General features: G+C 36.0%; 1 protein-coding gene across 9 annotated transcripts in view; it reads right to left on the bottom strand.

The window, feature by feature from the left end:
* The window catches only part of MARK1 (microtubule affinity regulating kinase 1), a 58,222-nt gene that overhangs the window by 3,159 nt on the left and 42,157 nt on the right, over positions 1-12,906 (bottom strand). For 2 of the 9 annotated variants that reach the window (XM_035559931.2, XM_035559894.2), the window contains exons 11-17: positions 12,620-12,732; positions 11,147-11,321; positions 9,989-10,182; positions 7,161-7,261; positions 4,895-5,056; positions 3,837-4,091; positions 1,050-1,094 (exon numbers count right to left, since the gene is read on the bottom strand). In XM_035559931.2, the coding sequence (XP_035415824.1) occupies positions 1,050-1,094; positions 3,837-4,091; positions 4,895-5,056; positions 7,161-7,261; positions 9,989-10,182; positions 11,147-11,321; positions 12,620-12,732 (1,045 nt within the window). The remainder of the gene's footprint in view (positions 1-1,049; positions 1,095-3,836; positions 4,092-4,894; positions 5,057-7,160; positions 7,262-9,988; positions 10,183-11,146; positions 11,322-12,619; positions 12,733-12,906) is intronic. The other 7 variants (XM_035559950.2, XM_035559923.2, XM_035559912.2 and 4 more) reach the window with 6 other exon arrangements.

Here is a 12,906-nt window from a genome sequence, read left to right on the forward strand (position 1 = left end):
CCCCCGAGAACCACATCAACACTATGGGATAAAGCATGATAGGGATAGGATCTCAAACAACTTTTAGCCCAAAACAGACAATGTAAGATGACAAAAAGTAGAGGAAGCTAGAGAATGAAAGCAAGAGCTGAAAGCAACTTCACACTTAATTTCATTTCAACATTTGATTCATCTCTTTCCCCTTTCCATGTCAAGACTATACAGCTAGTAGGCTTTAATGTAGGTAAAACATGCTGTGCATTAAATAATGTATCCCATTAATAATCTGCTTTTATTTTTTTAAATAAAGTTTTACTGGCTCTGTTTTGAAAATTAAGTCAACAACTTTGCGTACTTGACCAGTTTAGAATGCAAACTGCAATGCCTGTTCTTCAGATAGCATAAAAAGAAAAAGTTACGCACTATGCTAAGCACACCAAAAATGCAGAATAAAATGCTGAAAGATGGCAAAGGAGCAGATATATCGGAAAATGAGCATATGAAGGAATCACCTACAGATTTATGTTAGGCAGTTGCCATACAAATTCAGTATTTAGCAATCACCACTCTTTTTTGTATGAATGTCACTTATTTTCTCAGGGCAAAGTGGCATTCATTTCTCAGGCACTATAGGATGTTTACTTCTGGCAACCAGCAGCTTTAGTAATAAACAAAGTATGTAAGTACAGTAAAAATTTAATATATACATATATGCAAACACACACACAAATTATACTACGTTTTCTACTGAAACCAAAAGTAAACACCATGAAATATTTATAAGCCAAAGCATGATTTTAAGTGTCTAAATAATTAGTTTACTCCTACAGGGGGCATTATTATTCAAAGGAATATACTTAAGTTTAATATTAAAGTACTTTGCAAAAAAGCAAGAATGATGGGTAAAAAGGACCTCACCAAAACCCCCTCCCACCCCAATCCATAACATTTTTAAAATGCAGATTACTTTAGTACTATTCTATTTTACATCCTGATTTAAAATCTTTAAGAAATCACTTAAAGCTTGATGCAAAAGATCTAGGAGCGAAGTATTAATAGTGGCTCCTCACCTTGAGGTGTCAGTTCTGCCACTGGCTTCGCCTTCACTTGGATCCCTCAAAACAAAGTTAAGGTTGAGATTCAATGATAAAGGTGAAAAATAAAAAGTTAAGAATAACCTACATCTAGTACAATGTTAAATAGCTACTGAACAAAAAAAAATCAGCATAATAATGTCAAGCCTAATACTGTTTAATAGTATTTTTTCACAGCTGTAATTTTAATTTTCCTTTACGATACCTTCACCTCTTTCAGCTCTGACATGTAATAGTTAAGATTTTAATTTTTTTTTTTTTTTTTTAAACTTGTGGTAAAATTAACATGTTGTTCTCAACCTACTGCAGACAGAGCAATTGCCACACGTAAGTCCAGCAAGCACGGAACAGCAGTCAGCCAGGGTGGTCCAGGGGGGCTCCACTCTGTACCCTTTTGAGCCAGGCTTTTCAGTCCTGAAAGCACTTAGGTGCATGCCCACGCTTAAATAGACTCACATCATTAAAGATAAGGCATGCCTAAGAGTTTGCAAGACCAAATGTTTGGGGCCCAGTTCAGAAAGGTTACTTCAACATCTGCTCAACTTTAAGCACATCAGCTGTTATACTGACTTCAGTAGGATTACTGGTGAGCTGTAAGTTAAACATATCTTTTCCATCTTGTTGAATTACAGGTTGTGCTTTATAAAGGAACTACTTTGTATTATGCCTTTTTAGTCTGGAGCAGCTTGAAAAACATTCACAGGCTGTACAAGCAACCTAGGTACGCTCCTAATGCTGCAGTGCAAACATTTTGAGAACACAATTATAATTAGCTAATTAATTTAATACCTTCAAAACAGATACCTTAGGAACTAACATCAGAGAAGTATCATTTGTTATAAAACACTGATACAAAATATTTCAATACCCTATACATTAAACATTATGCATTTATTTTACATACTTCCCAGAAAACATTTACATTTGTCAAAAGATAAAGTAAAAAAAATCTTTCATGACACCTTCTAATCGAAATATGCCTTAAATCATTTTTTCCTAAACAGTACAGAAGTTAAAGGCATGCAAGTTATGTGATGCCAACTGAAAGAACAAAACCTCCATGTATGTAATTATAAGTCTCAAACAGCAAATTTAAAAACAAAGCAAAATACTAAGGCCTTCACTATAAGCAAACATTTGTCATTTGACATTTTTAGCAGCATAAAGCACACCAGTAAATTGCATAGAGTTCTACAGAATGTGTGTTGTCTTTTGATTGAAACAATAATGTATAATATGCTAATTTTAAATATGGAGTTTACAATAATATTGTAATGTTGCAGTTTAACGTAATGACTGTGTTAATCCTTCCATCCCTCTTCTAAAAAAAATCAATATTCTATTCTTTATAAGAAAGCAATGAGTTCTAACACAAAAACCAGCCTCTGCTCATGAAACTGATGAGTTACTTATCAGAAAATACCTTTCTTCACATTTGGAAATCTACAACTGACAACACAGTTAAGTAACTTTACTGTATCCTTCATAGAGAGAACAGACTCCCTGCCCCCAACTATGTGAGTGCTGGAGATACCAACAGTGGAGAATCATAGTGCTGTATCTTCAGGTTTCTGAAACAAGAAAATTATTCACATACTTTTTTTTTTTTTTTGGGGAGGGGGTCATTATAGGAGGTATTACTTAAGACATAATTGACATGATTTCTGCAGACCAGGTTAAGTTACTTTTACAGGGAACACCGCTGCATTCCTAGCTTTTGCTCTTTATCCCCTTGTAACATCACCTTAAGCAATTCATGTTCTCGTACTTACGAATTTGCAACTACAAGCTTAAACTAGCTTTGAATTTATCCTTCTTTTATGCAAAAACTAGAGAATTCAGTACACAACAGTATGATTCTGCAAAGAAAATAGATGCTTCCCAAACATAATTCTGTTGCAAAACTGACAGTAAAGCAGTTAAGGACACATCCATGAATAGGCTTAAGAATTATAGGTAAATCGCTGTCAGAGGAAAACTGAAAATTAAGTCTTCTTTTGGGAAAGCTATTATGACTGCTAAGTAAACAGCCACTTGAAATCAAACAGTGTATTTAAAAATCTTCCCCAGCACCTCTCCTCACGATATTACTGCCAGCATCATCACTGGAATGAACGTGGTTCCAGGAACCTCCACTGCATGTGTTCTTTCTCTTCTTTCAGAATCCTGAACTTAGTTTTGAATGTATCACAAAAACATGATATGAGAGGCTGCATAATACTGAAATATTAGTATTTCCAGATATCCAGATTTCTGCCCACTTTTAAGCTTCTCATTTATTCACAGAAATGTAATTCCCTGAAATAATTTGTAAACACTAAATCCCTCTAAGCACAGTAATACATTCATTGCAAATACAGCCCTTGCAGCAAACTGCACCCAGACTCACTAGTTAATCGTTAAAAAGTAAAATATCATTAACGTTAATGACTCATTTTTAAGTCACTGCTTTCAGTATTTAAGTTCATTTCATTTTAACTTAAAAGTAGCATCTTTATCTATAAAGCACGAAGAAAAAAACATTTGAGAAGCATTCTCTTGCTCTTTTAATATAAATGAACAGGAGAATAGCTGGTCAAACATGAATGGTTACTGTAGATACAGAAGTACAAGGCAGGTTCTGGAAGGAACACAAAACAAGCATTATTATGACTAAATTTACATTTAATTCAGACTGTTGAACTGGAAATTCTCAATGACTTTGCAAATATGGCCCTAGTTATATGCTGGGCACTTTTTTTTCTTAGAAATCGAGGTACTAACCTGCGAACAAACTTGGAAGTTATCTTGCTTATTATACCAGTTGATGTCCCTCTTCTAGCATGTGCAAAAGCACCGGTTTCATGTGATGGTGAGGCAGGTGGTCCATTGTAAGTGGCATTACGCCGCTCCCTTAGCTGCTCACCATGGAAAGTGCTTCGACTTGAACTCCCCCGAGGAAAGCGGGTTCGGTCTGGAGTAGTAGTGCTAATACTATGAGCAGACGGGGAAGCAGCAGGCACTCTTTGAGTTGCACTGCTGGGAAAACAGAAGCATAAATAAAGAGAAAGGCTATGCTAGAAACCCTCCTACATGACAACCATTTCTCAAAGATAGGAAAAAAACCCTGCTCTCAATTTTTTGCCCTTTTTTCAAACTTGAATCCGCTATTGATTGTTAAGATTCATGCTTGGAAACAAATCAAGAGAAATTTTCAGTGTAGAATCCACCTATCTCACGTATTAAGAGCAATTAGAAAAGTATACACAAGTAATAGGACAAAGGAGAAAGGTAAGAGTCTTTACTGAGATTTGAAACTGTTTCCCAGCCCTTTTCCTGAAAAAACATATTAATCAAAACCTTTAACATACAAGTATTCCAAAAACTTCAGTGTTTCTGAAGAAGTAACCAGCTGGCACAAATAAATTTTTAAAGCTATTTGGGCAGTTAATAGTAAGAGCAGCTACATTATGGTGCTTTCAGATAGAAATAAGCTTAGTAATCTCCAAAACCAAATGGTTAACATGTTGGTATTTCGTATGAATTTATGGTGGTCTATGTTGTATGGTCCTGTCCAAATTAGTTAAATTTAAAACTAGAAAAGTTTTCCAGGAGCTTCCAGAGGGAGGCAGTCAAGGAACTTCTTTAAATGTACACAAACGTGTGATGATCAAAATCAGTTTAAAATCATCTGTAACACACCATATTACTTGAGAAAGCTACTGTTTCAAAACAGAATGCAACACACCAGGTTTAAATTGATTACAAACATATGGGGAGTATATAACGAACTGAGCAACACAATTTTTTAAGCATTAAAGAAATAACAAACAATCTGTTACCTTGGCCGGTAAGCTTCAGTGCCATCTTTGATGGTTGGCAGTGTAACTTTTATAGGATGACCAGAGGCAGACATAGACTTTTGATGTCGAGGCCGCGTTGATACAGCTGAAGCTACTGCAGAGCCTGCAGAAGATGTGCTACTTGCAGACATTTCTGTTAGACTTTTATCACAGCAGCAAGGCAGGAGGGCCAGACAAACGAAAGGGGAAAAGAATAGTTAGAGTAAAACCCTATGGAAAGTGATTAGTCATTTTTTCTTTTAAAACATAGTGAGTGCTGTTTAAATAATCATAAGACAAAGTGACTAGGCTACCTCCTTCAGCTGTAGTAAAGAATATGGAATCATGAGTAAACCATTAAATGTTCATCAGTATTGTATACAAGAAAGTGTAAATCAAGCTGCCATATATATTAAATTGGACCTTTTCATTCCTACCGCAATTAAAGCTTTACACACGTTATTTGAAGTGATGAAGAAAGTCTATGCCAGCTACATGGAAATAGTAAAAAAAAAAAAAAAAAAATACTGAAAAAAATATTGTAAAAAGGCTTAAACAGAATCTCTCCTGCCAAGTGAATACTCTTATTTTCAGTTAAAACTTAAACACCTAAAACTCAAAGCATTTTTTACTTGGAACTGCTGTCACATTGTCACTTAGTTCTTTAAAACACAATCACTCCCAAGTTGTACTTTTCCTCCGGACTTTTGCAAGGCACTTTAAGGGAAATGTGGCTTCATGAGAAAGCACTGACCTATGGAAGAAATCAACTCGCAGCAACCTGCAGCAACCACCCAGCAGCCATGAAAACAATTCTGAATTATGTGCCCCCCCCCACGTGTTTACCAAAAAGTTGCAAATTTTGAATTTTCTGCCAGTGGTTAAAATATCCTCAGGAGAGAAAGAAGTTCCCCTTAATTCTGATTAAGTACTCCACAGTGTCTTTAGCCAAAATGTCTTTAGCCATTAAACAAAGGCATTACATCTATATGGAGCAATGAAAACATAGCTAGCCTCATGTCCGTATTTTTATCACCTTGCTTTCTGTCATGGTAACACACCCTGGAAAGCTATGCATCTGGAATCATGCGTACCATGAAGTTTGGTACTACACTTCTCAAGCAACAAAAATGTATTATTTCTGAAAGACATCTTCAATACCTTGGAGAATATCAATATGCCACGAAACGCCTCTGACAATGACAGCACTGGAATTTGAAAAACCCTCTGGTGATCAGTACCAGGGCTGCTGTGCTGGCTGTCTTCCAAGAGATGAAAACCCTACAGACAAATGATAACTAAAACCCCCAAATCTACCTTTAAATAAGTATTGTAAGTGAAATAAAACTTTAAAAAGCTGTAAAAGCTCACTCGGGAGCTTACTGGTCTGACTGAGACAAGATTTAAGACTATGCTCTTTTAAATCCCCATGAAGAAAGCAGCATTGCCCCCTGGGGCTGCAGAGTCCCTCAGGCATAAGTCTCGCACAGCAGTGCCTGCAGTTGCCTTCCACAGAGAACAGAACAGGCTACTCTGCTTCAAGCAAAATATTCACCTTCTGCATCAGCTCTTTCCCCCAGCCACTGCTAGACTGAGCTGAACCTTTCAAGATAACAGTTCCTTTCCATCAGTATTTTTATTTCTGCTTTGCCTAAGTGGCAAGGAAGGGATGAAAGTAGCAGAACTATTGTGTTATGAATTTTTAAAAACAAAGCCAAATGACTTCAGCCAAACTACAGTTTTGCCTCCACAAACATAAGTGAAATCGCATTAATAATATATTAGCAACAACAGTCCCAAAGCTAAACCATATCTGTAGCAAAGAAGTAAAGGTTTCAGATTCAGACTAATCTGATGATGGCACAAGATGTTCAGCTACACCAAACACAACTCAAATGAAAATTCTTCATTTTTCAAAAAGAACTGAGTATATTCATTCCACTGATGAAAATAACAACAATAAAAAACATTGAAAATCACTGTAGTCTTTTTTAAAAAGAACTTTTTTTTTTTTAAAAAGCACTTTTTGAGCAATTATATGGGGAACTGAAAGAGGATCCAAAAAAACAAGACAAAGGCAGATCTACACTTACAGTTTTAAATTTCATCACAAATCTAGAAACTGTGGTGGAAGCAAAGGTGAAAACACACAGTAAACTTTGTATTTTACACCATGCTTCACGCTTGTATTGATTTATTGTATAACCTACTTCTATGCCTTAGTTTGCATATCCCAATTAATAATGCAAGAAAAGTTGAGGAATACCTGTTGTCCTTCCCATTCTGTATTGCAGAATAGCGATCTGAAGAACGTTCACAAACATAAGTGTTCCTTCTTGTCATTCCACTGCCAGAAAATACGTTGTTCTAGAAGAAAATTAAGACCAAAATTAAATTAAATACTTTGTCGTCTTCTACTACGTATTATGTTAAAAAACAAAACAAACAACAAACCTGAGCCTCAGAAATCAAAACAGAATTTCAGCCACCCCTAATGCTTTCAAATGTACTAATCTGTCAACACAAATCAGTTGCATCATCGGGTATTCCCCGCCCATACATTCACCATCTCCTTACTATGCCATTGAAAGAACACTAACAGAAAGCATAGTGAAACAAATGTCAACACAACTAAGTTTCTCTGAGTATTACTATCCAATTCCCATATCCTGCACTGCTGAATTATTTCACTCCGCTATCAAGAGCTGAAGCAACTAACTGAAATACCTGAGAACACGTGCACCTGGCTCATTTCAAGGCTTTCCTGTGCAGATTAAGTTGCTAACTAGAGCTCCAGTCTTATGGTTTGTTGTTACTCTGTCAAAAGGGTTTTCAAGAGAAAAATGAAAATATTATTAATCTGTGTCAGTAAACCCCAGAACACAGAGGAATTTGACTGTAAGAATTTACATAACATGTGGTAAACGTGTCTTGTAGTAATGAACAGTGATGGGACCTTCTCTCTTTCCACTACTAATTTTAGTTTGTGTGCATTTCATAAAATACCTGCAAACATTCTCCTCCTCCTCCCCCTATTAAGCACAAAATAGCTGCTGAAGACTTGCGTGATTTCAAAATACGCTAAACTCCAGTATGGTAGAACATCACAAACTGCAAGATCTATTGTGGATTTATGACGCCCTCATCAACAGCTTTTCTGCTTTAGTATCTTCCCACAGAGACTCTTGAATAAACTGTTTCAAAGCCATTTCATAAGGAAAATTATGAAATGCAATAAATATTTTTGAAATTGAAGTCAGACTAATATGACTGAAGGTGATAAATATGTTGAGAAAGCTTGCCTTCCCTGCACTATACTACCCTCAAAGCTACACAAAAAAGTGTTTACAGATTTTCCACATTATCATAGCTATATGTTAACTTTAAGCGGTTTTCAAAGAATAAAATTACTTCTTTCTGTGTAAGCTGCTCAACCATAATTACTGTTGCAATATCAAACACTGCTATTCCTTATTGATGTAACATATACTAATAGAAACTTCAGTATTTGTAAGAAAATCAATTTCTCAATCATAGCAAAGATATTCTATTTAACCAGATCTCACAAAGGAGAGAAATGCTTTTGACATACCGACTTACAACATATATGACTGATCAGCTTTGGGGCAATATAGTTTTGGGAAAGTTCAGATATGAAATCTAAACTTAGAAGATGCAAAATTTCTGCACACAATCTATGCAGCCTTAATTTCAAAGGCTCTGTGCAGGAAAAAAATAGTAAAAAAATTGAAAAAATATTTAAAGCATCTTTGTAAGCACTGAATACAAAGCCTGCAGAACATCAAGAGTTAAATGAACTTCAGTATTTATTTTGTTTAAAGAGAATTCTAGTAGAAATGTGTATGATCTTCACAGAATATCCAATATAGAAGACAGCAAGTACAATCCCAAAGGACGATGAGAATTCATGCTTCCTGTCTACTGTACTAAAAGGTGGCCAAAACTTTTGTATTTAGTAGAACTGGTCTCGAATTGCAAAAACTGTACTTCAATCTTACTTAACATTATAGCCTGTGCATACTTTTTTTTTTAAAACATGAACTCCTGCTTCTACGCAGCATTTCTTCATTTTGCGTTCCAAACACTTGTAATACTATACATGAACTTCCAAAACACAAAGTAAATGCTTTCATGTTAGGAGAGATAGACTCTCCTACTTAGAACAAAGATGTCTAAGGCAACAATATGACCGTGGTTTATGAAAAAACACATGATGGTTTATGAAACAACTCATGGCGGCCTGCAGCTCCCTTACAGGGGGAGCAGAGGGGCAGGCGCTGAGCTCTGCTCTCTGGGGACAGCGACAGGACCCGAGGGAACGGCATGGAGCTGGGACAGGGGAGGGTCAGGCTGGGGGTTAGGGAAAGGTTCTGCACCCAGAGGGTGCTCGGGCACTGGGACAGGCTCCCCAGGGCAGTGGTCACATACCGAGCCTGCTGGAGTTCAAGAAGGGTTTGGACAATACTCTCATACATTTGGTTTAATTTTTAGGTAGTCTTGTGTGGAGCCAGACATTGGATGTGATGATCCTTCTGGGTCCCTTCTATCTTGGGATATTCTATGATTCTATGACATCGACAGGCACTCAAATAAGGGAACAAATGCGTTGTTCCCCCTCATCTCATCCCATTTCTGAAGTCCAAAATAGGGTGGTTTCAGAAAGAAACAGACATATTACAAAAGATCATTCAGATGAAATCTCCAATTCAGAAAGTCCTTTGACATCCTTGTGGAAAACACAAGCATTAGAAACCAGGGACACTCAATATTGGCTCTGATCTTACATTATTTTCCCAAATATTCACTGTTTGTCTTGACAGACCTTCATTTTACCCAAATCCAGACGTTCTCATGCTTACTGTTATGTAGTGTTAGAAAAAGTTGCGGGGGGGGGGGAAGGGAAAGGTTTATTTTAAAACACATTCACTGTAGCCTACTTCTGTCTGCCAGAAGTTACCAGAAATAGGCTTAGTAGCTTATTCAGTAACCATTATGTCTATAGTAACATTATGCTGCAGATTCTGTTTAAACAGAGAAAAATAAATACAACAAACCAAACGTGCACACACTCACACTGGGAACTGTGGTTGATTTCTTTCTTTCTGGACCCACAAGCGGACTTGCAGCCATCTCTCCTTTGGATCCCACTGTAGTGCTGCTAAGTTTGCGTGACACATCTTTGTCCCAGTCTTCTTTCTGTTCGCTTTCCACACTGTTTGCCTGAGCCCTTTTTGTGTATGACACAGCAGGAGGAATTGACGGACCAACTGCCAAAGAAAAACAAGATTAATAATACCTAAAAATAATCTCTTGCCCAAAATAGTTTTTTTTTTTTTTATTTAGGGGATTATATTTAGACTATCTGAACAACCATGACTGCAAACTCAGAACATATGCCAACCTATTAAACTGAGCTTTGACAGTCTAATTTCTTTATATCCAATCTGATGTTGTATATCCATTACTGATGTGCAGTTCAGAATTAGTTCACATTTCATATCAATATGTAAAACTTAGAATAGAATTTTAATTCTCAACCTTAAACCTATGCAATTTCTGCAATATTATTTTTAAAGAGAAATTAGAGGAAACTTCTATTTTGTATTAATACTTTCACATCAGCTGATGATCTCTTCCACAATATTGGTTATTTTACTTTTCTATTTTTTTTTTTTTTTTTTGAAAAAACGCCACACTAACATGGAGGGAAAATAATGGAAAAATTAGAACGATATAAATTAGGCAGAGAGAAGGGCCAAACAACTTAAAAATGTTTCTAGTATCTGACAGTTCTCTCTCTGAGATAGAAATCCTTCATTTAATGTTTTATATATAATGCACTCATTTTTGATGTAACCACTTTCATCTGAAAATGTTTCCTGAACGCTTGGTCAAATTGTTGTCTTTGGGTAACAAACAATTTAGCCCCAACTCCAAATGTACTGCTAAACATAGTGGTTTTCAAGTTTGAGTTTGTTCAGATCAATACTTTGCCACTACCTACTAAACAGGAAACATCCTCAAGCTCTTATTTAGTGAGTCAAACAAGTAACAAATCCAAAAAAATTAAATCCATAGATTACATTGACCTAGATTTACCACAGAAACGTTGATACAGATAAAAGCATCACAGCGGAGCATGACAAGAACACAACAAATGCACAGAGTGGTGGACCTGCCAGGTTCACAAAACACTGCACATTCAGACTTAAATTGTGTATGTTACTTTACTTGTTGGAATGTCATCCCCACCATGATCACTGAACCGCCGTTGTTTCTGATTAGTCGATATACTCCGTTGGACCTTCAAATGAGCAGGAGACTGCACAGAACTGTTGTTGAGGTCACTGCTAGGACGAGACCTTTGACCCAAGTTGCTGCTGGAGAGGGAATCACCTCCTTCAAACTACAACAAAAACATTTTTCCAAAGCATAAACAGAATTCATCATTACCAGTACTTTTACAGCATAATAAGGCAAAGAGTTCCAATCAAAAGTGTTATCTTTTAAATTTAAAATTGTATTTGGAGTTCAGTTTTCTTCAAGATGAATTTTATCACTTCAGTGTTTCATGTATTTTAGAAAACGTATCTAAAGTGAAGAAGTTAATAAATGGTCAAAATAAAATTAGAAGAATCTTGACAGCAGCGAAAATTGTGTCGTTTTAAAACTTAAGCCAAAGTATTGCTCCCCCTGCCCTCTCCCCCCCCCCTTTTTTTTTTTTTTTTTTTTTTTTTTAAGTTTAAAGAGAATTTGTAGGACTGAGTCACAGTGTCTTAAAAAAGCCAGTATTATTGATTCAGGGATTCTTTACAGCCTTTGAGATGTCTTTATAAGGTACGTAACGCTGGTTTGATGATACCTAAGAAGCGTAAATTGTAAGAGCAGTGGAAAAGAAATCTCTTCTTCTACGCAGTTAAAGTCAAAATCATTTTAGACCTATTCTCCCCATGCTCTGCCATCACAAGGGAATTCCGGTTCACAGATGTTGTGGGAAAAATGTACTCATATCAGAACTACACTATCTTAGAAATGAAGGATGGTCAATGAAGCAGCAGGAAAAAAAATCCTTCAAAAAAAAAAAAAGAAACCCTTGGTCTCAGCTTGGATTTCTTGAAAATACCTGCGGTCCCAAAAGATCTGCAGATACCTCTAGTTCCAAAAAGCCAAATGATTTTCCATCGCATATGTATTAAGTGCTATAATGAAATTATATACTGCTGCTATATGTATTTTTTTTAAATAAGTAAATGAGAAAGGATGAGTACATTTCTGAGAAAAAAGGTTGTCACAACTTAGAAAAAGAAGTGATTTAGTCATATTCTTAACTATTTTAGATTTTAACTGTAAACAGTCAGTTTAAAACATAAAAACATAAAACATAAAAACATAACAGAAAGGCTCGGCACTTAAAAGTCACACCACTCCAGATTAACAGCTAGCTTTCTTAAAAAGCAGTTCAACATATTTAGAAGCAAATGCCAAGATACTATATTCAGACTATTCCTTCATATGGGAACTAACTAGATATCCAAGAAGATATTAAAAGCAAGGTAAACACATTACTAAAGTTACCAATTCCAAATTACTATTTTCGTTTAGATTTTTCCATAACAGCTGATGAAATCATTGACAATCAGAATATTCAAATATTCAGACAGATTTTAAGGCCAAGAGAGAAGATGCAAATTAGGTAGCACTTACTTCAGGTGGTTTTCTACCCAGCAGCAAATAGGTAGCCATGACTTCATCGTACTTTTGGTTTACTAAAGATTCATGGATTTCTTCTCTTGAAAAACCCATAGTGACCATAATGTCTAGAAATAGAGAGAGCTAGGGACGTTAGCAGAATTAAGCATTTGGGATTACTGACAGGTTTAAGAACATTAAAAATAAACAAACGAAAATCAACAAACTAATGACGTAAAAGGTAACTAAAATTCAAATCATTGAACATCTTTGCTGTGCAAAATCAAGAAGGCTACAACTCC

Source organism: Cygnus atratus, chromosome 3 (assembly GCF_013377495.2).
Source record: "Cygnus atratus isolate AKBS03 ecotype Queensland, Australia chromosome 3, CAtr_DNAZoo_HiC_assembly, whole genome shotgun sequence".
In the NCBI taxonomy this organism is placed as follows: domain Eukaryota; kingdom Metazoa; phylum Chordata; class Aves; order Anseriformes; family Anatidae; genus Cygnus; species Cygnus atratus.